Source organism: Camelus bactrianus, chromosome 2, assembly GCF_048773025.1.
Source record: "Camelus bactrianus isolate YW-2024 breed Bactrian camel chromosome 2, ASM4877302v1, whole genome shotgun sequence".
NCBI lineage: Eukaryota > Metazoa > Chordata > Mammalia > Artiodactyla > Camelidae > Camelus > Camelus bactrianus.
In genome coordinates, this window is record NC_133540.1 from 136,315,204 (window position 1) to 136,342,287 (window position 27,084).

Below are 27,084 nucleotides of genomic sequence, written 5' to 3' on the forward strand. Positions count from 1 at the left end.
CCTTCGTCTCTGACGTGCGTGATCGTCTGACTGATCTAGGCTCTGACTGCGAAGGTGTGGTGCAGTGACCCCTGCCTGGTGGAGAGGGCTCCCCATCTCCGCTGGCCTGAGCCTCCCCGGGCCCCCAGCTGGCCTCGGCAGTCTCACACAGCAGGGAGGCAGGGAGGCCAGTGCAGGGACAAGCCCTGGCTTTGGGTCTGGAGGCCAGCCTTCCCCTCGCTGGTCTGGGTGTGCCCTGGGGTCACTGCTCGTGGCTGAGGCAGCTGGGCAGATGCTGGCCCACATGAGACTGGGCCTCCCCTGGATGCCACTGGGTCGTTCCTCCTCAGAGCATGAGGGTGTGAGGGACCTGGTCTGTTGTTCTGGAAGTTCAAAGAGTAAAGCAGCTTTCCTGAGTCATGGCCGTTGGAGAAGCAGCGGCTGCCTTGGCTACGGGGTGAGGTCCCCCTGTTCTGGGGGACGACCTGGCAGGACAGATGGCAGCAGTTACAGGCTCGAGGGTTAGTCGGAAGTGACGCTCCCAGCCTCCTGCGGGTCTGTCCACCAAGCCCGAGGGCTCGTCGCACTCCAGGCTGCCCAGCACTGTGCTGACCAGGCCCTGGACAGGTGGCCAGGACCTCGACCCTCATCCCGGTGGTGACAGCGAGAAGGGCCGGGCCTCTGAGAACCCTGTGCCGTCTCTCCTTTCCGCAGAACGTCAGCCAGCTGTGTTGCCAGGTGGCTGCCACTCGCCGGTCAGATGTGCATGGTGGTCGCCATCACCTGGATGAGGACCCCCCCCCCCGGGCTGGGCTCGTAGAACTGGCACCAGTGCATGTCCTCAAAAGCTCGCCGGCGGTCTGGGGAGCAGTTAGTGGAACACTGACCCCACCCCACCCCCGCCTCAGTGACCACGTTGGTCTAAGGCTCAGGCGGGGGGTGGGGTCTGTGGGTCCTGAAGTTTCAAAGGCATGGGGGCTCTAGCCTTTTGCCCTGAGGCCCTAGGACCTCGCAACCTCTGACCCTTGGGCCCAGCGCCCCCGTCCCTTGGCTGAGGTGACACTCTCTCCCCGCCGGGGAGTGCTGAATCTGGCTTTCCCCGGTTGATGCCCCTCTGCAGAGAGCCGACTCCCCGCCAGGTATGTATCTGCTGCTATTTTTATCTTTCAATTCTTTTAAAGAATAATGAATGACCTAAATAGGTCCAAGAGTGCATGTCAAAGTTGCTCTGGATCCCGGCTGAGGGCCAGGCAGCCCTGGGGATGCTGGCGGGGCCCTGCAGGGGCTGCAGGCGCACACGCGTCCCCTGGGTCTCTGGTGTGGCACACCCTCTGCCATCCCCACCGGTTCTGATTTTCTGTCTTGGTGGGACAATGGCCGCCCCGGTGGCTCCATCCCTACAGGCCACACCCCAGCTCCAAGGACCACGCGTGTCCCCTCCAGGGAGCCCCTGGGGGCCCAGGGAACGACCACAGTGGCCACAGACTGGCTGCACAGCTGACCCCAACCCTGTCACATAGGGGGCGCGGTCCTGGGGGCGCTGCTCAGCAGAGGTCCGTCTGGAAACAGGCTCAGATGAGTGACCCGGCACAGGACATGTCTGAGAGGCTGCGCTGGCCTGCAGTTGGTGACTGGTTCTTGGAATACGGCCCCTGGGGCAGAAGGCAGGCTCCCAGGAGGTGAAAGGCTGGGCTCTCTGGACCAAGCGCTCCAGGAGCCGAGGAGAGGGGAGAAGGGGGAGGGGAGGGGCCGCTCCCACCGGGCAGGAGGTTTTTTTGAGGCTCGTCCACACTGAGGTGCCTCGGGACACGTTTGTTTCTGTAGCTACCGTGGATGTATGCCCGTCAAGTCTTCACACACGTCACATGTGCCCTGTGGCCCATGGATGCATCCTGGTCCCTGAGAGCACCATCTCAGGACCAGTAAGTCCCTGTTGGCCCCACAGGCAGATGTGGGGATCAGAGCTGCCCCTTGGGAGACCACTCCTGGGGTTCAGCCCTGCCTTTCCCAGAAGACTTTAGAACATCACCAGCGGGAGAGGAGGGCCTGGGTCTGCCAGGCTGGGGAGAATCTGGCCGAGGGTAAGCACACAGCTGTGTCCACTTACAGACCTGCTGCAACCAGCAGAGCCCGGGAACGCCCCTCTGGGTCCTCGCTGGGGCCCCTGTGGGGCGGGCAGGAAGAGAGGGACATCAGGAAGCGGGTAGGAGACGGGGTGGGGGGGGCGACAGGCGGAGCGATGAGCCCAGCAGGCCTGTGGCTATGGGGGAGCATGGGGTGGGCCCAGGGAGAGCTGGGCACTTGGGCTGGGTTCCTCCAGGGGTCTCACCAGGGGTGGGGGGTAGGTCTGTAGCTGAGGGGGGCAGATCCTGGACACACGGTGGGGCGCTGGGCAGCTAAGGGCCCTGGCGGAGGGTCCCGCTGCTTACAGAGGGCTTCTGCCCCAGCCCCAGGCCCTAAGTTGGGACTGTCCACTGGCCACCTGGGGTGGGGCGGGGCCTGGGTGAGATCATCTTCCGGACCCAGGCCCCCAGGATAGGAAGAGGGGGCAGGAGAGCTGGAACCCTGGTGCCCGGGGGAGGGGAGGAGCTGGCTCCGGACCCTCTGGGAAGAGAGAGGAAACAAAGGCTCGGAGGCACACTTCGGGTGTGCCCGCTGCAGAGGCTTCCGGCTCCCACCGCGGAGTCGCTGAACTGCCCTCTTCAGCCTGACGTCCCCTGGCGTGCGAAGGCCTGGCTGCAGTGGCCTCTGTGTTCCCTGGGCAGGCCTCGGGCTCCCACTGCCCCAGAGAGGATCACGACCCAGGACAGGCTCTGAGACTGTCTTCCTTCCCCAAGGGAGCAGAGCGACATCTCTGGAGAAAATTGCTCCTTCTCATGCCTCCTGGGCCTGAAACACTCCAGCAGTACCCACATAGGCCTGCCTGCCCTCTGGGTGTCACTGGATGGGAGAGGAGTGGTCGGGGGCCTCCTGGGTGGCGACTGTCGGTGTCCCTTGGGCTTTTCCCCTTGGCCTGTGTTTGAGGGGGGTGGTTCTTGAGCTTGAAGGCCACCCTCCAAGGGCCAGCTCTGCTGTCAGCCGACTCAGTCCCGCTGGACCAGTCACTGGCTGAGGGGGTCCAGGCCTGACTCACATGGACGGCACACACCCCGGGCCCAGGGCTCCCCACTGCACCCGCTTTGGAGCCTCAAGGGAGATGGGGCACAGGAGGCTCTGGGCGCTGCGTCCACCTGAAGCTGCCTGACTGCACAGCCCAGAACTCTTGGCCGGAGCAGGAGCCCTTGGGGGCCCAAGCCCCGCCTTGGGTCCTGTGTCTGCACAGGTGGCCATCCTCCATCCGGGGCCTGAGCCTGGCCTCTGACCGAGTGTCCTGTTAGAGGCCCCTGAGGCAGGTCCGGGTGGCCCTGGGAGGGTGATCAAGGCCTCTGGAGTGGGGTGGGGGTGAGGCAGAGCTGATGGGTGGGGGGCATTCACGGAGCAGGGGCACCTGGTCTGCAGCTCAGGGAGCTCCCCCCATGGGGGTCACACAACTTAGAGGGACAGCCCCAGGGCGTTCTCGGAGAGCTGACCTAGGGCTGGGGCATGGGCAGCTGGTGGCCTGGGCACCCACCGGGCAGAGGCCTTCAGAAGCACAGCCTCCCTCAAAGTGAGAGTGTCCCTCCCCTGTGGACCCCCACGCCACCTTTTCGTGACCGAGCACTGCCCCTGCGCTCACTCAGGCTGTGTGCAGCCCCCTGCACCCCACAGCTGCCACCACCCCAGCAGAGCCAGAGAGGAGCAGAATTCCATTCTCAGGTGTGTGAGCTCTGCTATTTTTACCCTGGGGCACGGGAGGGTGGGGGTGGATCCAGGCAGCAGCCGGGGAGGAGGTGGGGCATGGGAACCACAGTCCCCCACAGAGAGCCTCAAGGTCACCCAGACCCCTCCTCCAGCCCCCTTCTCTGGGTACCTGAAGTCACACCTTCTCCTCCACCAGCTCTGCTTGGACCTCTGTGCTGTGGGCAGTGACAAGAACTGGGACGAGGAGGGCTGGTCTGTGGCCCAGTGGGGCGGGTGCAACAGGAGGCTGGGAGTGGACAGAGGGCAGGGGTGACCATGGGCTGGGGTAGGCAGGGGGTGGGAGAGGCAGGACTGTGGGTCCCGCCAGGTGGGGGTGAGGGCCCTGTGGGGAGAGCTGCAGGAATTCTGGAGTCTGGGGTCTGAGGGGAACAGGGACCATCGCTGTGCTCTGAGCCCAGATCTTGGGCCAGCTCCTCAGGAAGGGGGTCCTCAGGGTTCCCGGGTGTTGACTGAGGGGTCCCCTTGTTTCTGGACCTTGAGGAGAAGCTCTGGGGGTGGGCAGGGCTGTGGTGGAAATGGACAGTGGGAAGTCTGTGCTTCATACATGACCCTGACTGGGCACCGTGTGTTCCAGCACCCCGGACGGGGCAGACGTCTGAGGAAATAGCAGGCCACCCCACCGTCAGAAGCCCGCGAGGACGAGCTCCCAGGCGCTGACCCCAGCCAGCAGGGCCCTACAGGCAGGACTTTCCTCGCCCACGTGGCCGGGGAAGGCCCTGGTGTCCGGGTGCACAGGGGTGACAATCTGCCCGCTCCTATGGCCGGCGGTGACCGCTTTCCATCTCTCTCTGCTCCTGCTTTTCACGTGCTGTCACCTGTCAAGTAACAAAGAAGTCCAGCTAGAATACGGCAGTGTGGGCAGTGCTGGTGCAGGAGCCAAATAACCCACATGTTAATGACCACATTTGTGCTCTCCGTTTCTGGGTGAGCGCCGGGCAGCAGGCCCATTTCAGCCCTTCCTGCGGGGCCAGCGGCCCCCTCGCCAGGCCCCGTGCTGGGACTGAAGAACAAGCTCAGGTGACCCTGAAGGCACTTTTGGGGCCAGAGTGGGAGGCTGCCTTGGGGCACAGGAGTGGCTGGGCCTCCACTGGACAGAGGGGACCACAGGCCCCAGGCGCCTCTGGCGGGAGTGGAGGCCCCAGGCAGGGTTTTCCAGAGAGGCTGGGTTGGGGGTGGCGCTGGAGCAAGGCAGCTGACTCCCCTCCCTGCCATCTAGAGTGACCCCTTGGGGGCTACAGAGGGGACTCGGTGGCAGGGATCTCAGCCCAGTGCCATGTGGTCTTGTTCTTCAGCACAACTCAGCTTTGGGTCAGGGCTTCCTAGCCTTAAGGAGCCAGTCTCAGGAGGGTGTGTATTTGAGAAACGTGCAGAGCCCTGGCCTGGGGCTCCAGCCTTGTCCTGCCCGCTGGCCGGGGCTGTGACCAAACACACACGCCCCAAAGCTGACCTCTCGGTGGCAAACCCTCCTGGTCTCTCCAGCACCCTGCCCCCTCCTGCTGCCTTGCCCAGCCTCCCTCCCAGCTGCCCCCCTCCCTGCCCTCCCGCCACACCCTGCCGCTACACTCCTCATTGCCTGCCTGCACCCACCTGGATCTGCAGCCCCGTGACGCTGACCGGGCTGCCCTGGCTCAACCTTTCCCTCTCAGTTCCTGCCTCTCTGGACGGCTGCAGGCTTGGGGACTGGTCACCAGAACCCAGGTCCTCTTCTGGGGACTCACAAGGCCAGAGTCCCTACCTGAGGTGTGGCCCCAAGGTGGGGTGGAGGCCATAAACTGAGTGGCCTCCCCGTGGGACAGACCTGGCGGGAGGAGGGAGACAGTTCCAGGCCGTTCCCTTCGTGTCCTCACTCCCTGCCAAGAGCTGGCACTGTCCGCCCCAGCCCTCCTCAGGCTCCACAGCTTCCTGACCTTCCTCTCCCAGAGCCATGGTCACCCTGACCTGGGGTTGGCATAAACCTGGTCTATTTCCCCCAGTAGGGTCTGAGTCCTGGTTGGACCCCCCACCCCCACCCCTAGCCCAGGGCCTGGACAGATGTGAGAGCTGAGGTGGGGTGGCTATGTGTGTGAGGAATCTACGACAGGTAACAACAGAGAGAGACACAGAGGGACAGAGACAGAGAGACAGAGACAGAGACCAAGAGATAAAGAGACAGAAAGGGAAACATAGAGACAGAGATGTTTATATATAGAGGAGAGAGACAGGTGATGACCCTACAGGGAGGGAGGGAGGAGAAAGACAGAGCGCTGGAGGGTCAGCAGAGGGCCTCTGTCCTCTGTCCCCAACCTGGGCCCGTGACTCAGGGTGTGTGGAGATCCGCCAGGCCTGGGTCATGGGACCGGTGAGGTCATGGACCCCTCTATCCTGGTGATATGCAAGCTGCACCCTGCCCAGCCTGGCTGCCGCAAGGTCAACGGGGTGTCTCCGTGGCTTGTAAGGGCAGCTGGGGTCATTGGTTGTGGGGCCTGCTCTGGACTCAGCTGGGGTCACCTCTGGGGGCCTCTGCGGGGTTGCCGTCAGGACTCAGCTGTGGTCCTCCAGGTCCACCTGCTGGCAGGGGCTGAGGGTGGAGGCTTCAGCAGGAAGAAGTGGCTTCTCTCTCCTGGCCCCACCCCTCTCCCCTCTGGCATCCACACACAGGTTCTGAGGACACCAGGAGGGCCAGGCTGAGCAAACACTCAAGACTCTCAGACACCTGGAAACAGGTGACCACTCCCTCCGCAGAGCACCTGTCCCCACACCTGCAGAAGGCCTGGGGCTTCACCCCACCTCACATCAAGGGTGGGGGTAGAAGGGAAATGTGCCCTGGGGGTCAGCCAGGGTGCTGGTGCACAGGGCTTCCTGCAGCCTAGGTGGGAGTCCTATGTTCTGTCCCCAGACCCACCCTTATGAGCGGCCCCACCCCACCCACCTTGCACCTCCTGGCCCAGGTCCAGGTGACAGGAGCCGTCAGGAGGAAGAACGGACAAGACTGAGGCCAGGTCCCATGGCCCTGGGGTCCGGGGAGGCTGCAGCTCTGAATGTCCTGATGTGGGCCTCCCCCAGGGCCACCAGCGCTGCAGAGCGGAAGGTGCCCCTATCACCCCTAGAAAGCAGTGCTGGCCTCTTCCATCCCTTCCCCTCTGCTCGTTCCTGCCCGCCGAGGACCACTTGGCAGGCCACTGTGGGGCCCAGGTGGGCCTAGAGATGGTTAATGAGGGATAGGAGCTGGGAGCCAAGGTGCCCAGCGGATTGGGGGAAACAGGCACGTTTCCAGAGTTCAGGCTGCGTGTCCTGGTTGGGCAACGTGGGGAATGGTCTCCAGGGCTCTCTAGGATCTGCCCCCTTCCACTTTCAGGCCCAGCGAGTCCTGATGACTCAGCTGGGAGAAGACTGTGAAAGTTTATGCAGTGAACACCAGGGGTGTCCACCCACCCACCAGGATAGTGGAGACCCTGACCCCTGCCCCGCTGCGGGCCCCCTCCCCCAAGCCCTGCCCACAGCACTGGTGTGCAGTGACTTCAGGGCCCGGTCTTCCCACCTCGGGTGGGGCGGCAGGACAGGAGTCTGAGCTGCCGACCTTGCAGCGACCCGGCTCTCCTCGCTGCGCGGCATCCGCCCGCAGAGGAAATCCCGGGGGCCTGGGGAGGGGGCGGCCGCGGCGGGGGCGGGGCTGCAGGGACACCGGGCGAAGCGGCCGGTCCGCAGTAACCTTCGCGCGTCCCTGCTCGGCGTGAGGCCGTTGGTCGAGAGGTAGGGGTCGCGCCACCTCTGTCCCACTGAAATGAAACGGCGTGGCCCTTTCTCTGCAAACCTATTCGCAGAAAAATAGGTCCTGGCCGGTCTGCGGGCAGCTCTCCGCCAAGGGTCAGATGGATTTTCAGGAGTATGGGGGCTCCCTTCTCCCGCCCAGAGGTGCGGGAGGCCCGAGAGCAGCGGGGGTCGGGGACCCGGACAGCGCTCAGGGGCACTTGGCCTGGTCGGGACTGCAGTCATAGCCCCTGCTGGGGACCCTCTTCCCGCGCGCTCCCGGGCAGCGTGGAAGGCGGAGGGGAGCTGGGACACCCAACCCCCGCCCCCTCCCCGCGGCCGGAATAGAAAGGACTTCTCCCACTGGGGTTGCGCACGTATCTGTCCCGCACGCTGGGTGCCCCGCACGGGTGGAAGCGGACGGGAGTGCAGGACCTGGTCTGGGGGGAGGGGGAGGGGGAGGCCCCACCCCCCGCCAGGGTCCACACAGAGGAGACCGGCTGGTGGTGGTTGGGGGCAGTCAGCCCATCTGGGATTCCGAACTGACGGGTGGGCCAGGGTCGTGCGCGCCGACTCGGAGAGCTAGCGCCCCAGGATTCCACCCTTTATCGAATTCGGCCGGGAGGCAGGGTTTTGGAGGGGAGAGTGGGGCAAGACTCCGCCTCTCCCGCCCCCGCCCCCCGCCGGCGCCCGCCCCGCCGCCGCGGCCCCGCCCTCCTCGTCATGCTCGGACGCGGGCGGGGGGCGGGGAGTGTCTACATGTGACGCGCCCTCCTCGCGGTGCCCTTCAGCTGCCGCCGCAGTTCCCGGGGCGCCACATGGACCCGGCCGGCCCGAGTGCGCTCTGCCGCTGACCGCCCGCCCGTCCGACGCCCGCGCCCCGGCCCCAGGAAGGTAACCAGGGCCCCTGTCGCAGCCCCCTCCCTGACCCCAGCTGCCCCCTCCCGGGCCCCAGCTGCCGCCTCCCTGGCTCTGCGGCCCCTTCCCGGCCAGGGCTTGGCGCGCGCTCCGCCCCGGTGCCCCATCCTGGGCCCCTGGCTGGCGCTGTCCACTGGCGCGGTGCTGAAACGGCCCCACAGTCCTGGCTGACGCCCTCGCTCTTTCTTACTCCTTTTCCGAGTCTCATGTCTCTCGCGTCTCCCTTTCTCCTCCCTCGTCCTCTGTCTCTCTCTCTCTCTCCTGGCGCGCTCCCGCCTGAGGGCCCCTTGGCAGAGCCGGGCAACTCGCCTGCCCATGAAGCCAAGGGGTGGGGCGGCAGCAGGAACCCCTAGCCGCGCAGGGCGGCGATGAGAGCACTGGGGGAGCTCCAACAGCGCCCCGACCGCTCTGCTGCTGGGCTCTGCGGCTGCCTCCCTGTTAGGAGCCAGGGGAGAAGTTTGGAAGAGAATCTGCTTTGCGGCAAAGGCGTCCCTGTGCCCCAGCGCTTTGTCAGAAGATGGGGGAGTCCCGCCCCCACTCCCAGGTCTCCCTAGTCCACACACACGCAGATTTCCTTATTTCCTTCATTTGAAGAGGAAAAACACATAAAACAGTGGCTCTCCAGCGACCTGGGTTTCCCTGCCAAAAGAGCCCTCACCAGAGGTAGTGGAGGAGGGGAACACTGCAGCTGCTGATTTTACAAGAAGCACCTCCCCACCAGATTTCCAGCTGGTCTGGACCCTAGAGAGCCCCACCCTTGCAGATGCAGGTGGAGTGGTGGTATGCCCCCCCCCCCATTTCATTGGTTCCCTGAAGGCTGGGCCCCTGCAGCTTCTCCCTCCACCCGTCTCTGCAGCAGTGCTGGCCTCCCCCCTGGAGGGAACCTGGTTTCCCGAGACTCCTCCATCAGAAGCCAAAGGGAGCACCCAATCGGGTCCCACCCGCACTAACCCTTCCCATCCTTTAGATGGGTCCCCGCCTCTGTGGCCCAGGGCTCCACCAAGGAGACAGCAGAGCCAGTCACCTCCACATGCCCCTGGGCTTGCCCCCACTTCATGCAGCCTGGCTCTTCTGAGCTGCACACCCCTTTCCCTGCAGTAGCAGCTGGAAGCCAGCTTCAGAAACCCCAGGGGCTAGCTGAGAACTTTTTGCAGGACCCTCCCAAACCCTCCCAGGTACCTGTCCCAGTGTTGGTGTCTGGACTCCAGGTGTGAGGGGGAACCACGAATGAGGCTCTCTCCGACCCCAGACCCACGGCCAGGGGAAGCTGGGTGGGGACAAGGAAGAAGCCTTCCCCAGCGTAGTCGGGTGACCTGTGACCACGTCTTCCCCCAGGCAGAGGACTCCTGGCCACACTCACATGTGAGCTACGACTCGCTGAGGACCAGCTGAGGACTCAAAGCCATCGCCATGGAGTTCGTGATGAAACAGGCCCTGGGAGGTAGGGGGCGTACGCTGCACACCCAGGGGCACTTGAACACACGGGGTCATGTGTAGCACGTGGTCACCTCAGACCTCACCACACAAGCCCTGCAAAGCACACCTCAGGCTCCTTCTGGAAAGTCAGGGGACAAAGTCAGCACCTCCTGTATCACCTTGGCCAGCTTGGGGTTGTGGGATGCATGCTGGTGTGCTGCGGTCCAGCGAAGCCCAGCAGAGCACCTCCTCTCAGCCTTGCAGGACACCCCAGGGTGGGTTTGGGAGGCACCAGGGGCCTATCTAACTGGCCAGATCTGGTAGCACCCATGGGCGTCTTGCTTCTGGTAAGCAGAGCTGCTGGAGGCCGCAGGGTGGCCACGGCAGCTGGAGTGGGAGTGAGGAGCTGGGCTGGACCTTGGCATCCACCAAGGACTTCGCAGTGTTGCTGGAGAGGGGGTGGCAGCGTGCACAGGGAGCCCGGGCTGGCTGAACACAGGGACAGGAGAGAGACACTGGGTAGCTCGTGTGAGCTCAGCCCCAGCATGGAGGCAGGGCAGCTCTGATTTGTGCTTTGAGGGAGGAGACCACCCCCCTCCAACCCTGCTGACTGCTTTTGAAGGGAATCCTGAGCCTACCTGGCTCAAGGCCATGATCATGGCCAGAGACCCTGGACCAGGAGGTGGGTGGGGCAGTGGGCTGAGGTCCTTATGGCACAGACACATCCTGGCAAATCAGTCTGCTCAGCCCAGGCCCATGGGGCCCACCCTGCACACCTCAGCTGCCGGGTGCAGTGCAAGCTCCCGGGGCTCCTGGTGGTGGGCGCCTGTGACTGGGGCCTGACTCTGCCATTGGAGATGGCTCCCTTGTGTGACAGCACCTCCCTTGGACCACACATGGCCTCCAAGGGCCACACCCTGACCTGATGCCATTCGCAGACTGAGTCAGGTGACGCCCAGCGAGGCCACCTCTTGGCAGGAGTGACTGGGTGCCTTTCACCAGAGGTGGGGAGTGGTGGGGTCTGTTGTGCTAGAAACGGGGGCAAGACAGAGGGGCCTGTGCCACCGTGCCCAGGACGGGCATCGCCCATGTGGGCTGGTCTCCTGCAGAGTGACTGCATTTCCATTTAACACAAATTAAATGGAAAGATGTTTGGGCCTGGCCCGGGGCCATGTTTCCTGAGATTCTGTGGTCAAGGATAGGCTGCAGGTTGAGTCTAATTATAATGATTACGTCACCAGGACGTGATTCAGGGACAAGCAGCATCCTGGCTCTGGGAGGGATCCAGATTCCACCCAGCCAGTCCCAGGCTGCACAGATAATTAATTAGGTGGCTAATTCAGGCCCCGAGGTGGGCTTGTAAGAAAACTGAAATATCTGATTTGGCTGTCTACGTGGCTGAAATTAGCTGGGTAATTGCCAGCCTGGATTCCCTTTGTTCCGTGTCAACCCAAAGTTTCTCCTGTGGCGGCGATGGGGCAGGCTTCACCAGAGACGTGGGTGCCAAGAGGAGGCATCTGGAGGCCCCCCGAGCACCCTCTGGGCAGCAGCCACTCCTGAGGGCCCCAGGCCCAGCGTTGCCTGCCCCCGTTCACGTGCCAGTGCGGCTGGGCCAGCGCGTGTGACCGCCGGGTGAGACCTTACTTCCTGTTCCCGTATTTTTGCGCCCTGCGGTGAGTGTCTTCTTGGTCTCTCAGGATGAGTGTGGGTGAGAGGGAGACAGGCAGAGACCAAGAGAAGATTCTGAGAGAGACAGACCAGAGCCCCAGACCCAGGCCTGGCAAACTCTGGAAGCCATCTAGAAATAGGTTAACCCAGAGAAGATGCAGTGGGTAAACAGCCCAAGAGAAAGATGACCAAAAATGCCTCAGACACTGGAGACAGAGAGGGATGTGGGGAAACTGGGGAGGAGGGAGAGGGGAGGGATGGGGGGCCAGGCTGTCTAGAAGTCAGGCAGAGAAGGCGACTGGGGAGACAGAGGCTCTGAGCAGAATGGCCGGAGAAAGATATCATGGAAAAGACAGGGTGGCTGGGATGGAGACCAGGGAACCCAAGGAAACAGGTCAAGAAGTCTAAGTGTAGGATACATGGACAGAGGGGGACAGACAGAGAGACACACACTAAGAAACAGACTCATCCCCCCACACCCTCACGGGCGCAGATGCGCACACTCAGAGAAGGACTCACAGCAGAAGCCAGGGAAGTGCAGGCCCTTGTGGTGCTGGGGACGAGACTCCACGTGGCCTCGTTAAGTTGTGGCATCTGAGGCTGTCGTCCCCAGCTCGCTGGCTGCAGTGGCACATCCTCTCCCGAGAACACACTTCCCAGAGCCTTGTCGTCTCTCCTGACCCTGCATCTCAGCAAGGCCTTTGTTGGGGCAGAGGCTTTGAGGTGACTACGTGGAGGGGACAGCAGCTGCAGGACTCAGGAGTCCCACAGACAGACAGACAGACAGACAGATGGGGTGCGCACAGCTCCCTACACGCAAGGGTGTGTCTGCTCAGCCTTGTCCACTCCGGACTCTTGGGAGGAGCTCAGTCTGGAACCTGCTGGGCCTCAGACAGGTGCCTGCCGCCCCGCCCAGGGCCCTCAAGCTCTGAGCGTTTCTCAGGAAGGGCTGACCAGGCTTCTCCGCGGCCCACAGGCCTCTCCCGCCCTCAGTCATCTGGTATCTGCCCTGCTGCACACACCACTTATCCGCCTGCTCTGGGTACCCACCCCAAGGCCAGCCTGGGCCCCGAGAGGCGGCAGCCTGTGGCACTGTGGGACGGGTAGGGTATCACCTGGAGTTCAGGGAGGGCCAGCTCACACTCTGATGGCCCTGACGTCCCAGGCGAGCCTGGGCCTTTCCCACAGTCCTCTGTAGACGCTCGCCTGCCCTGGCTCTGCAGCCCAGCCCCCTGGGGGACCCCGTGCCCGGGAGGGCAGGCTGGGACCATGGACACAGGAGCTGGCACATTACCTGTCCTGCCCTGCCACATCCCAGCAAGGCCAGTGGCACCAAACCATGACTTCACTCAGACTCCTGGTGCTGAGATGTCTCTCTGAGGGCAGGCGGGCAGCCATGGACCACGAGGAAGGGACAGCGCTCCAGAGCCCCTCCCCTTGAGATGGAAGGCTGCCCAGATACTCCAGCCTCTGGGTCCCTGGAGTGGATGCTGACTGGCTCTGCACAGCAGCCATCTCTCTCCTGTGACATGGCCGGAGGGGGACCAGGTGGGGCCCACGGGAGCCCCCACCCTTGGGACCTGAGTTCTCCGAGGGCTGATGGGGCACCCCCAGGACACAGCTCTGCTGGGGTCCTCCCAGAGACCAGGGAGCTGTGGGCACGCAGGGTGGGCCAGAGAGGTTGCTTCTGGGCCAGGCCGTCAAGGAAAGTGGCCGGCTGTTGGCAGACTTGCTCTCACAAGAGAATGTCCTGGAGGCCTTTACAGGTCTTGGCCCCCTGGAGAACCATCAAGACACCCCAGATTTGAATTAGCCAACACTCAGTCCCCGAGAGAGTTTGGTGTGGTGGCCTGGGAACTTGTCTGCGGCAACGCGGCTCTGAACCGGGGCCAGGCGCTCCGGCCACATCTGCCTGGATCTGGGACTCAGGGTCCTCAAGGGCATGATTTGAAGAAACTGTTTTCCCCCGAGGCCAGGAAGTGGCACACGGCCCGGGAGCTGTATTTACATCGTGGCCAGGAGCCGGCAGTTGTCAGGGCTGTGTCGTGGCCACAGGCTCTCCTCAGGCTGAAGCAGGAGCATCGGGGCTATTACGACCTTGTTGAGGCTGGCTGTCTCACCGTCTGCCTCTGCGTGACATGTTCCGTGTCTGGAATGTGTGTAGGTCCTCGGGGCCAGTGAGCAGGCGGGGAGGAGGGGTGTCTGAGGTGGGCTCCCAGGAGGAGCACGGGGACTGGGGCACAGGCCCGGGGCCCCAGGGGCTGGTAGGGGCTTGGAGGGCGGTGGGAGGGTCCCGGGACCTCAGGACTCAGCCGAAGGGGGTCTTCCTGCCAAGCTCAGTTGTTCCCTGGCCATCCGGCTGCTCGGTCGATGTGAATGTGTCCTGGCAGAGTGGCCCCAGGCCCATCCTGCAGATAGGGAGGCTGGTCTGGACTCAGAGGGCCTGGGGGCCTGAGCCTGGCATGTGGGGAGGGCAAGGGCGTGAACAGCCACTGTCCTGAGGCCAGCACGTTCTCACGGGAGGGAGCGCAGCCTCCCTAGCCTAGGCTGCAGGTGGGTGGGAGGCAGGGGAACCCAGGCCTTGGTGGAAGGAGGCGAAGGGAGACCCTGGGGGTGGGGCCTCCACACCCCGTGGGGCATAGGCTGTGCACTCTCGGCAGAGACCCCTCGGGGGTCTCGTGAGGACCAGTCCCCAGACGTGGAGGCCACAGGGACCAGACCCAGGAGGAGGGAGGGCAGCGCCCACCTCGGGGCCCACAGGAGGCAGGTGGGGCCAGGTGGGCAGAGTCCCTCTGTGAGTCGGGAGCCCTGGGCAGGGAAGCTCCTCCGACAGTGCCGGCCCCTCCCCCACCTCCAGCACTGCCAGGGCCTTGCAGGGGACGTCCCTCCTTGTCTGGTACCTGCTTCTGTGAAGCCCGAGGGACCTTTCTCCCTGCTGCTGGCCCCACCACACACACTGAGGCCTGTGTGTCTGCGGCTGCGCTGGGCTCCTGAGCTCAGACGTGACCCTTCCCCAGTCCCTGCCTCCTCTCGCCTCCTAGGACCTCAGGGCCGCGGAGGCAATCCTGTCCTGACCCCCAGTGTCCACTCCGAGACTCTACACTAAGGGCCAGGCTTCCCGATCCTGTCCCACACCCAGGTCCTGAGGGCAAGGCTGGTCCCACAAGCTTCACTGACCTGTCTGTCTATTTTGGGGTTCACTCTGTTTATCAGGGGCCTCCCGCGTGTCCGGGTCTTCCCTGCTGTGACACTGACCGGGGAGGCCAGGTTCTCTGGCATCTGGGAGGATGAGCATCACAGGCTGAGCTGGACTGCAGAGGAAGGAGCAGATCGGTTAGAGAAACTCTAGAATTATGCACTGGGGAAGATGCTTTTGACTCAAATTGCAGGGAACCAAACAGAGTGGCTTGACTCAGTTTGTTTCTCTCACATGTGGAGGTATCAGGAGGTGGCTCAGTTGCTCAGCAGTGCCAGCAGGGACTGGCTTCACCCTTCATTGTACCACTGTCATCCTAGTGGAGTTTTCAGCTTGCTCCTCCCTGTCACGAAGTGGCTGCTGCTGCTCCAGCCTCACGTCCACAGTAAGGGCAGGAAAAAAGAGACATCCACTTGGCAAACGTGTCTATGGAAACTTGTGAAGGGTTTCTGTGGATGTGTCATGGGCAAGAGGGTCTGGGAAGGTGAGGACCAAGTGGGCACTTCACCCTCCAAACAGGAGGATGGGTGATGGCCAGGCAAATGCAAGAGCCCCAGACCACAAGCCCTCAGAGAGCAGAGGTGCCTCCTTCTCCCCAGCTCTTTCTTGAGCGCCAGGTTCCTCCAAGGCTGCCAGCAAATACTTGATAGTGAAATACCAATATTCATTCAGGAGGGGCTTCCCAAATGCCGTGCTGCATCGAGAAGGTGTTAAGTTACCTTACAGGGCTCAGGAGAGACACCACTTATCCACACCCACCCCCGCCAATCTCTTAGAGTCTGGAAGACACTTCAGAGAAACTGCCTTTTCCCCCGAGACCCTGGAGGACAGGCCTTCACTCAGGAGAGGGTGCTCCCGGCTGGTTACGCTGCAGCTACATTATAAACGCTGTCACCCGACGGGGGAATAAAAGGCACGTAACGCACTTCAACTGATAAAGTCGTTTGTTTTCTGCCTCATTGGCAAGAAGTTCCGGTTGGGATGACAGCATCTGTTTCAGTCGCTCCTGTTCTGCCCTCATCGCAGCCTCTGGGCTGGCTCTGGGCCGAGTGCGTTTATGGCTGGGAATTAATGAAAACCCCAGAACCAGCTCAAGCCCAGGCAGGCCCTGAAGTCGGCAAGTCCCAGAGACCGCGGCCTGTAAGCCCAGATCAGGTGAGGGCAGCACCCACTGGGTGCCCACAGCGCCGAGAGGCCCCTCCCCAGGGCTCGTGCTCTGCCTGGGCAGAGAGCAGGGTCCTGAGATTTCTGCTGTTGGTAGCCAGAGCGCCCGATTCTGTCTAGGGGCTGGGGGCTCTGGCTGGGGAGCTCAGGCTGGGGTCTCTCCAGACCCTCCTCCTGGCCTGCCTGTGCTTGGCCTCTGAGGGTACTGGGAGCTGAGGGTCCCGAGTGCAGGTGCTGGGTGCCGAGTGCTACCTGTTGAGTGCTGGGTGCGAGGTGCAGACTGACACTGAGAGGGCTGAGGACGCCGGGGGCCAGGCAGCAGGCTGGAGCAGCTCTGGCAGAGCCCACAGGCAGGCTGGTGCCCCGGGCTATGCCACGTGGTGCTAGCCCTGCTCCTAATGTTTCCTTGGGAAAGCCGGGCCTCTGCCCTGGGGAGATGTCAGGCCCCTGTGCTGAGCTTCGCTTCCCGGGCCGGGAGGTGGGCTCAGCTGAAGCAGGGTGCCGTCCACTGCCTTCACCTCAGGCCTCCACCCTCCGGCCCACAGTGGCCGAAGGACTGGCAGGAAAGGCACAGATGGGGGCCTCCTGGGGGAGGGAGAGGCAAGAAGTGCAGGTGTCGCGTGTAGGCAGCAGGAGGAGGGACCGGTGAGGACGGAGGGTGAGGCGTGGGGTCCCCAGCAGCTGCTGGCCTCAGGCCCTCGAGGGTCCTGGGGGCCGCGGGGACCTTGTGGCACTTAGCTTTCCTTCAGAAGGAAGGTTCTGGGAAGGTGGACTGCTTCACACCTGGTCTGCGGGGTGGGCACAGCCCCCATCCTTCTGTCCGTCCATCACGCCAAGCAGATGCCCTGCTAGCGGAGCCTGCCCTGCCCCGGTGAAGTCAGCAGGGGGAGGCGTCCCTGACACTCACTGAGGCCCCGACAGGAACATCTCAGTGTCCCCCACGTGCGCTGGGGGCAGCGTCTGCAGACGGACAGGCGGCCAGTGAGCAGCGGGACAGGATGACAGCCGGCCCCCAAGCCGGTGGCCGCGCCGTCTGTCCTGGAGCTTGGCTCCGTTCGGCCTCACTAGTTGGCGTTTTGTCTCGCCTCTGCCTCCGTACGTCCTCCCCTGAAGCCAAGAGCAGACGCTCTCGGCCTGGTGCCCGCCTCCGCAGTCAGGGCCAGTGGCGCCCAGGGACCCTCCCCGCGGGCACCGAGCACCGGATCCGTGATCTGTGCGTGGCAGGGGCAGATGCCCAGATGCCTGAGAAAGGTCTGCAGGGCCAGCGAAGGAGCGGGCGGGAGGGCAGGGGTGCTGTCGGCACAGAGCCGGAGGAGCGGTGCTTCTGTGCCAGAAGGTGAGGGACACACTGGGAGTGAGGGCCATGTCCCTGAGGCAGGCTCAGGTCCGGTGCTGGCAGGACCAGGAGGCAGGGACTTTCTGGGTGACCCTCCAGCCAGTCCCTGGCCATGCCCCTCAGTCAGCCTCGGAGTCAAGGCCACCAGAAGCAGGGCCTGGAGCACGGTGGCCAGCAGGTGAGACTGGGCCACATGCCTGTGCCTCCCCTCCCTTGGGGCCCCAGGCTGGGTTCCAGCACTGGCGGGGTGTGGGCTGTCTGGCAGCAAGGACGATACGGCACTTTCCCAGTACCAGTCCCTCCTGACCTGGGCTGGGGCTGGGGCTGGACAGGGTGTGGGAAGCCCGGGACGGTGGCTGATGGCCGGGGCAGGTTTTGCTGCTCCTTGGAAGCTGCTTTGTTCCTTGGGCCAGGGTGGCCCAGGTGCGTGGTGCCTGCAGCACCCCCTCAGGGCCCGGCGCCCTCCAGCGGGGCAGCCAGTGGGTGTCTTCCAAGGGGACTTGGCTTTACATCTCACTTTGCAAGAATAGTCACAGCTAACATACCTGCTGTGGCTTCTGTCATCTGAACTGTCACCTTTTTAAAGTGCTCTGGCAAAGTTTCGCTTACTCTGTCCTAATACGTGGACTACATTTTCTTTTTAAACCCTTCTGCAGTGTTGTGGAACCCATATGCCCTTTAAAAGCATTACTTAAGCCCTAATTGCCACGGTTACGAGCGACACTGTGTTTCGAGCTCTTGCCGAAGTCTTTCCAGGAGCTCTGGGTGCTTTTCTGTCTTTCTCCCCCACCCCTCTCCTCGGCCCTTGTGATTTAGAGCTAGAGGACTGGTGGCAGTCTGTTTTCTTAATACGTAGAAAACATTTCTATCTTTGCATTCAATTTTATCAGAGGTATATACCCATGTTTATTCTTCAGCATAAAAGTGGGTTTTTTTCCCCATCGTTAAAGTAACAGGTGTTCATTGTAGGGAATTGAAATAACACAGAAAAGGATAAAGAAGTGATGTGGAGAACTGAGCCACTGCACTGCTTTCCAGCTCATCCATTAGAATCACACATTACTTTATTTGAAAATACTTTTTCAAAGACAGAGGCCTTCAGGTCCAGTTCCAGTTTTAAAAGACTCAGCAAAGTCCTTTTCATGTCGGTGTGTTAGCACCAGTCCCAGGAGCCAGCTGGCGAGGCGTCAGCGCGGTCGGTGCTGGGACGGTGTCGTTTCCAACGACAGCTCTCTGCACCATGCATGTTTCGGGGACGCCTCTGTCTGCAGTGCAGACAGACGTGGGCAGAGACTGGCCCTGCGGGTGGTGAGCATCACTACAGACTGAGCCCCGGTTCCAGGAGCAGTTTGTTAATATTGCCACTCTCCTCTCATCTTCCTGGCCGAGGCGTGGGCTGCAGGTCTCATCTAATGAGATACCTGGAACTTAAAGAAAGTTATTTCTCAGGTTGCCTTACTGAGACGCCTCGTGTTTCTCAGAAACGAGCTCGTTGGATCATCTTGGACATTTCATTAGTTTCCTGTAATGGGTCACATCGGCGCCGTGCACAGGGTTCCCTGTGAGCCCCGATCACATCTTTCCTGTGGGACCTTTGGTCTGCCCTGGAGTTAACATGTCTCATTCTCTATTTGCCTCCTTCTCTGTGAACCCTCTCTAACTCTCCACCCTCTGGCAGCCCCACCACCCAGTATTTCCATGTGGCTAAAGGTTCCAGATGAACAGGTGGCTCTTCTCTCCCCTGGAGTGGCTGCCCCAGGACTCTGGCACCTTCCATTCCCGGCTGCACCTGCTGCGGCCCCGATGCCCCTCGCTCCTCTCCTGCTGGACCCTGGGGAACTTTCTGAGAGCGGGTGCGTCAGGGGCACATAGACCCTCTTTCTGCCTTCGTGTGTGATCGCCGGTTAAGCTGGATATACATTTTGGATCTAAATCCATGTCCGCCGTAGGCGTCTGCAGCCTCACTCCGGTTGCCCGCCAGGCTCTGAAGCTGCCGCTGAGAAGCCACATGCTGTTCTCACCTCCAGTGCGTCTTCCGTGACCTCTTGGTTTTCTCTCTGGAGGTTTTTGCTGTTTCCTCATCAACCTGGGCATTTTGAAATTCAAGATTTCGGGACCTTGCTGTGGGTCTTCTGGCGTCTGCACCACGGGTGCAGGTGGTTCAGTCCCAGGCGCTGCTCCGGCTGCTGCGTGGTGACCCATCCTCCTACCCTGCCCGCTGCGCGCCCTGGTCCGATGCTCTTTCCTGCATCTTCTCGCCTGTTTCCAGCTCTGCAGCTTTTGTTCTGCTTTCTGGGGCATTTCCTTAATTTCATTTTCTGACTCTTCAACTGAATTTCTCATTTGCGTTTATGTTTTTCACTTCCCAAAGCTCTTTCCTGCATTCCAAGCCCCCCGCCTCTCGAGAGCTCCCCTGTCCCTGTAACTGCCTCCTGAGCCCCACCTGCCGGTCTGCCGAGCGCAGTCTCCGTGCCTGGGGCGCGCAGGGTGCACACTCGCGCGTCAGAGTGAGTTCTGAGAGCCGGTGGGAGGTTCCGTGTGCTGTGGGGCCTCAGGCTCACCTGCGGGACAAGCACGTGATGAGCTGGCTCTGGTGCCTGGAGACGTCCGACTGGAAGCCTCTTTGGGGCTTGTTTGGGGTGTGGTTCCCTTTCTCCAGAAACGGAGTCTACGTGGCTGGAGGGCGGGTTCTGTGGGCAGGCAGCGGGTGGGGACTTGGGCAAGTCCAAACCCCAGTTTCAGGAAACACACGTCCACTTGAGCCCAGTCTGCAGGCGGCAGGTCGTCTCTGTCCCCGCAGCCCTGAACCTGGGCCGGGTCTGGAGGGCCTCTGGTTCTTTTTCTCCAGGGAAGCTTATTTTTGATTCCCCCTTGCTGCTCGGGTGGTGGGTCCCCAGGGTGGGGAGCACAGGTGTCCCTCAGAGAGACCTCAGCCCACCCTGGTCACCCGTGCCTCCCACAGGACCCAGCGCCACCAAACCTGGAGTCCCCCCGCAGTCCCGCCGCCACGTCAACTTGTCTGCGCATCTCACTCTGCCCTCGCTGGTTGCCCTTCGGTTCCCCCAGCGTCGACACCTCGGTCATCTTGCTCTCTCCTCCCCTATTCTGCTTGTCTCTGTGGAATCATGCTTTTAAATTTCCTGACTCTCCTTTGAGTGGGGTTGGGGAAAGCGGTGTGTATCCGTCCAGCGTGTTTAACCAGAACTCAGCAGTGAGGACCCTCAACTGTAAGGACTTTGCATTAGGACACCTAAGGTCAGAACACCTGGAATTGGGACACGGAGCAAAAGGATAACTGGAGTGCCTGTCCAGGCACCTCGGAGGTCTCGCAGGTCGGGTTCCAGACCACTGCAACAGAGAGACAATCGCAACAAAGCAGGCACGGGAACTTTCTGGTTTCCCGGCGCGTACAAAAGATATGTTTACACTGTAGTCTGTGAGGTGCGCAACAACATCGTGTCCAGGATAGCGTGCATGTCATGAGTTAAAAAATGTACTGCTAAAAAATGCTAACCATCATCTTAGCCTTCAGTGAGTCATAATCTTTGCTGGTGGAGGGTTTGAAATAGTGTGAGAATTACCAAAATGTGACAAGAGACATGAAGTGAGCAGGTTCTGTTGGAAACATGGTGCCCATAGACTTGCTTGACCCAAGGTTGCCACAAACCTTCGATCTGTGAAAAATGCAGTACCTGGGAGGCACATTAAAACAAAGTCTGCCTGCATTAGGACAGCTGGCACTTGGACACCTGGCACTCAAACACGTGGCTTTAGGACCTGTGGCCTCAGGACGCCTGCCTTGGTCTTGCGTGGATTCGCTGCCGGTGACTGAACTGACGCCGCATGTCAGGCATCACACGTCAGCTTTCTCACTCGTGCAAACAAGGCTGCAGCGGGCATCCCTGCACGCACACCCTGTCACTCAGTGTGTATTCACTGAGCTCTTGCTGCGAGCCAGACACACAGACGGTCTCTGTCCTGGTGAAACATACATTCTAGTGTTGGAGAGGGACAACAAAACCCAGGTAAACAAACACTGAACGTGAGGCCACGACAGTTCCACGCAGGAGGGAAATCCAGCAGGAAGAGGCTCTGTTTCTGAGGCGGTTTGTTGTATTGAGGTGATGGTGCTGGTGCCACGGCTGCAGGAGGGTGGCCTCTCAGGAAACCGCGATGTCCTTAGTGACGGGAACACGCTACAGCAGGAGGGCGTGCACGGCTGGCTCCTCCTGACACACAGTTCCAAACCCCCGTCTAAAACAAACGCTGCAAGTCCACACGCGGCAGCGCTCCGGGACGACACGCATCCCCAGAGTCACACGATGGCTGGGGGATGGGTAAAACTGATCCCGTGTTTAATTACCTCTTTGGGTAACAGTGTGATTTAACATCTTTCGTTCACTCAGCAAGGGCCTGACTACCCAGCAGCTGCCGCCGTTCACGACCTGTGCGTTCTAGGTGCGCTTCCTGCTACTTACACGTTCGCCGCCTGCCTTCGTGGTCTTCCACGTGTCTCCACCGCGCGCTCACACGCTCGGCCCCGGCCAGGCGCGGGGGGCGGCTTCCACGTGGGGGCCTGTGCGCCCCAGCCCCGCGGGCCTGGTAGGCTTCGCCGGGCCAGACGTCGTGCGTCAGGTCGCCCTGTTGGTGCTGGTGTTCTGTTTTCCTAAATAGACTCACTTTGCTCAGGATGTGGTCGGGTCATTTAGAGTCAGTTTGAGTCGTTCCTGCCTTGTTTTTAAGCTTTGTTAAGTGGGATCAGAGCCATGTTTAATTTAAGGATAATTCCCCCACAATCCCGGCTGCCTCCTTCGCACCCCGACAGCTGCCTTGGGGTCTGTGGCTTTTGTGGCCCCGCTGCCGGGTTCATGCTCATAACAAGGCAAAGACTGTTGGACTGGGCAGAATGTCAAGTGGCTGTAGGGAAACACAAAGGCATAAAGCAGGGAAAAGCAAGAAGATGGGAGAAGATGGGCCCTGCTGACATCAGTCAGAAGCCCCGAACGGCCACCCTGATGTCAGACAAAGTGGAGTCCAGAGCAAAGGTTACGACCAGGAATGAAGCTGGCCGTGGCTTGTAATGACTGAACTTCACAACACAGGAGCAAAACGGATGAAACTTGAAGGAGAAACAGACAGGTCACAAGTTCAGGTGGAGACACTCAGCCGACAGCAGACAGGCAGAGAGGCAGTGAGGACACACACACCTGAGCAAACCGCCAACCAGCCTGGCCCACTGACTTTCCAGGCTCTCCAAACAGCACACACAGCGCTTTTACCGAGAGAGACCTTATTCTCGGCCATGAAACCAGTCTCAATAAATGTACAAGACTCCAGTTGTGCCAAATGTGCCCTTGGCAGCAGTGAGATGAAACAAGAAACTCATAACAGGGAGATATCGGGAACCCTTCCCCAGATGAACGGCCCATGGGACCAAGAAGGGACAACCGGGAAGCTAGGAAGTACTGTGAACTGAATCGAAATAAAGAAAAGCCAAAATTTGTGGGATCAGTAAAGCAGTGTTTGGAGGGAAATTTGTGTCACCAGCACCTCAATAGAAACGAAAGAAGGCCTCAGATAATTAACTTCAACTACTAACATCAGAAACTAGGGAAAGAAAGTCAAACGAAACCCCAAGTAAGCAGAGGGAAGAAAGCGATAAAGACCAGAGCAGAGGTGAACGACACGGTGGGCGGGGATGATGTGCCATCCTAGTTCTCTAAGAAAGGAAATTAACACTGGACTTACATCCAGAGTATATGAAGAATGGGCACCATTCTATAGTGGAAGACCAACAACCCACTGAAGAAAGGGGCAGGAGCTCTGGGAGGGGGCCACAGCCCTCGGCTCCAAAGCGGGCCAGGCTGGGGCATCCAGACAGGTCACGTTGAGAGCACGACCGGACGGGCCGGGATGAGACCGGCATTTGGTCCCCCGGAGTCTTCCTCCAAACCCGGAGCCCTGTCTAATCAAGAGAGAAGCATCAGCCGGGTCGCAGCTGAGAGATGCATAGAATTCCTGAAAACACTCCTCGGTACCGGCAAGGTCGTCAAGACAAGGGAAGTCAGGGAAACCGTCACCATTCTGAGGCCCCAAGGACTGTGGCGTGCGGTCCCCGGGGGGGGGGGGGGGTCCTGGAGCACAAGGACACCGAGGCGGTCAGGTGGTGGCAGCGCTGCCAGTGTGGGCTCCTCGACCGGACGGGTGCACCGTGCTGGGGTCATGTGTTGACAGTGGGGAATATGACTTCCCTGTCCTGCCGGGCATGCGGGACTGTCTTCATCATTTACTGTAAACCTAAAATTATTCCAAGACGAAAGGTTATTTTTGAAAGTGTGCAAACGATTTGAATAGGGATTCCATCAAATAAAATACGAAAGTTGTTACTAAGCACATGGAAATACGCTTAGCAACATTAGTCCTGAGGGAAACACCGCAGCAGCCTCGCGCCCACGGGGACAGTTAGAACCACGGGCACGGGGGCAGCACGTGTCGGCAAGGATGTGGAGAACCTGGGACCCTCGTAGCTGCTGTGGGAGTTTACAGTGGTGCCACTACTTTGGAAAGCAGTTCAGCAGTTCTTAAAGGTGGAACCTCGACTTACCACGCAACTCAGAGTCCACTCTCGGGAACTTGCCCACGTGCGCGCTCGGACTTGGCTGTGAGTGTTCAGGGCGACTTCGTTCACAGAGACCAGACTGGGAGGAACCCAGACACCAGCAGCCAGGGGGCGGGTCACCGGTGGACGGATAAGCCTGGCATCATCCTCTCGGCACCAGCGGTCTATGAGCCGCAGGTGCTCAGCCGCGGGGACAGGTCTCAGAGGCAGCCGGACCCCCGCACAGTCACCACCCGGACCTGACTGCAGTGAGACAAGCTCTGGAGAACGCACAGTCATTGACAGGGGCAGCGAGTGGATCGGAGGTTGTCTGGGGAGTCTGGTGGGAGGGATCACACGAGGCCACCAGGAAACTTTAGGGATGTAGCGTGTCCTGTATCCTGACGGTGGTGACGGTTTCACGGTTGGTCAATCGGAGTGATTTGAAGTCCGTTATCTCTCTATAAAGCTGCTTTATGAATGGATTGTCAGGGCACTATGAGCTCATCTACAAAGCAGAAACAGACTTGCAGACATAGTAAACAATCTTGTGGTTCCATAAGGAATAAATCTGGGAGTTTGAGATTTGCAAATGTTAGCCACATATACAAAAACAGATTTAAAAAAAAACAAGTTTCAAAAATGGGCAGAAGACCTTAACAAGCAATTCTCCAAGGAAGACATACAAATGATCAATAGGCACATGAAAAAAACGCTCAATATCACTAATTATCAGAGAAATGCTAATCAAAACTACAATGAGGTATCACCTCACACCGGTCAAAATGGCCATCATTCAAAAGTCCACAAATGACAAATGCTGGAGAGGCTGCGGAGAAAGGGGAACCCTCCTTCACTGCTGGTGGGAATGCAGTTTGGTGCAGCCGCTGTGGAAAACAGTGTGGAGATTCCTCAAAAGACTAGGAATAGACTTACCGTATGACCCAGGAATCCCACTCCTGGGCATATATCCAGAAGGAACCCTACTTCAAAAAGACACCTGCACCCCAGTGTTCATAGCAGCACTATTTACAATAGCCAAGACATGGAGACAACCTAAATGTCCATCAACGGATAACCGGATAGAGAAGATGTGGTATATTTATACAGTGGAATACTACTTAGCCATAAAAACGACAACATAACGCCATTTGCAGCAGCATGGATGTCCCTGGAGAATGTCATTCTAAGTGAAGTAAGCCAGAAAGAGAAAGAAAAATACCATATGAGATCGCTCATATGTGGAATCTATAAAAAAAAAGAGAGAGAGAACATAAATACAAAAGAGAAACAGACTCATAGACATAGAATACAAACTTGTGGATGACAGGGGGACGGGGGTGGGAAGAGACAGACTGGGAGTTCAAAATTTGTAGATACTGACAGGCATATGCAGAATAGATAAACAAGATTGTACTGTACAGCACAGGGAAATACATACAGGATCCTGTGGTGGCTCACAGAGAAAAAGAATGCGACAATGAATGTATGTATGTTCGTGTATAACTGAAAAGTGGTGCTCTACACTGGAAATTGACACCACATTGTAAAATGACTATAACTCAATTAAAAAAAAGTAAAAACAAAACAAAAAAAAGAACAAGTTTCTTCTGTAGAGCACAGGGAACTATATTCAATATCTTGTAATAACCTTTAATGGAAAAGAATATGAAGACAAGTATATGTATGTCTATGCATGACTGGGACATTGTGCTGAACACCCAAAACTGACACATTGTAACTGACTGTACTTCAATTAAAAAAAGCCAGAATGGGCTCTTCTCCCAAGGACGCCTGCCTTTGTGATGGTCATGCCATGGTCACATGAGTGGACCGCAGCACCTGAGGCCCGGCTCCCTTCTGGAGGCAGGATTCGGGAGGTGGCAGTGAACAGGCAGCCCTGGGGGGAATGACAGCTTCATCCCACCCTGCCTGGCCCAGCACGGGGAGGAGGGCTGTGTCCAGCTCTGCACCCTCTGAGGGACAGGAGGGCGAGGGCAGGTGCTGGGACGCCCTGCTGCTCCACGAGGGGGCTATGTGTCTGGGCGGTGCCAGGCCAGTAACTACTTTCTGCTGGAAGCATCTTTCCTTCCCGAAAATGAGCTCCATTGAGCACACATTCTGTCTCCTACAGGATTCTGTAAGAAGTGCCAAACTTCACTTTCCGTCTCTGGGTGGCGCTTCGCGTGGCTGTTTGCGCGGGAGCCTGGTCCACCCTCGGCATCGTTCTTATGCTGGTTTCACAAAAATCACCCGGAGGATTTCCTTCTTTTCCTCCCTTCCAAGGACATTCTAAATATCAGTGAATTATCTGCTTCTTGAATATTTGAGAGGCTCCATCTGTGAATTCTTAAACGTGGTTCTCAGTTTCTGACAATACTTTTTTAGAAAATCTACTTCATTCAAGTTTTCAAATATGTAAGGATACAGTGTGACTGTACTCGCCGATCATTTTAATGTCCTTCCGACCTGCAGCTATTTCTCACTCTTTTTTCCTGGATTTGCACAGCTTTACGCATTCTTCCATCCTCTTGCCTGGAGTGGGCTGCCCATCCCTGTGCCCGGTGGGCCGCGGTCTGGAGCAGGGTGCACCAGGGATTTGCAGGATGGTAACCCCAAGGATCTTGCTAGACCGCAGCCTCGCTCTCCAGCTCCCAGAGATGCAGTGACTGTGGTTTCGCCCGTGCTTTCCAGCTCGGGAGAAGGATTTCATGTGGGGTTTTTCCTCCTTGGTTTTCCAGTGGCATGTGCGACATAGCGTGTCTGCGCCTGGCTCTCACGACCACCTGGGGCTCCCTGACTGGGTGATGGTGGCGTGTGGCCATGTGCTTGTCTCCAGCCACTTGCAAGGGCCACAGCGGAGACAAGTGGGCAGCGTGGGCGCCTGTCCTATGAGGGGTGGGTGCAGGGGTCGGGTAGCTGGGCTGAACCCTATATGTGCTTACGAATGTGATTGCTGGTCCAGCCCGCTGGGACACCCTTCCCTCCACAGCCTGTGAGGGGCGCCCTCCCAGACCCCCCAGGAAGAGACATCATCACACTGAAAACATCTCCAGTCAATGACCTTCTCGCTGTCTGGCACTCTCCTGGAATTTCTGGGACCCACAGCGAGGGTGGCCTCTCCCATCCTTATGTCACTGGGATCAGATCTCCTCTGACATTCATTCTGCCACAGGAGTCTTAACTTTACCCCAAAAGGAAAATAGAAAGAATTGTTGGAGTTTAAATTGGAAGTGTAATCCA

The 27,084-nt window shown here is 59.7% G+C and overlaps 1 protein-coding gene across 2 annotated transcripts in view; it reads left to right on the forward strand.

The window, feature by feature from the left end:
• Positions 1 to 7,484: 7,484 nt before the first annotated feature.
• Positions 7,485 to 27,084, forward strand: part of CPLX1 (complexin 1) — a 30,396-nt gene continuing 10,796 nt past the window's right edge. Inside the window, exons 1-2 of one of the 2 annotated variants that reach the window (XM_074352575.1) lie at positions 7,485 to 7,548; positions 9,799 to 9,904. In XM_074352575.1, the coding sequence (XP_074208676.1) occupies positions 9,874 to 9,904 (31 nt within the window). In that variant the 5' untranslated portion in view covers positions 7,485 to 7,548; positions 9,799 to 9,873. Of the gene's footprint in view, positions 7,549 to 8,299; positions 8,440 to 9,798; positions 9,905 to 27,084 lie in introns of those variants that run through there. The other variant, XM_010958768.3, reaches the window with a different exon arrangement.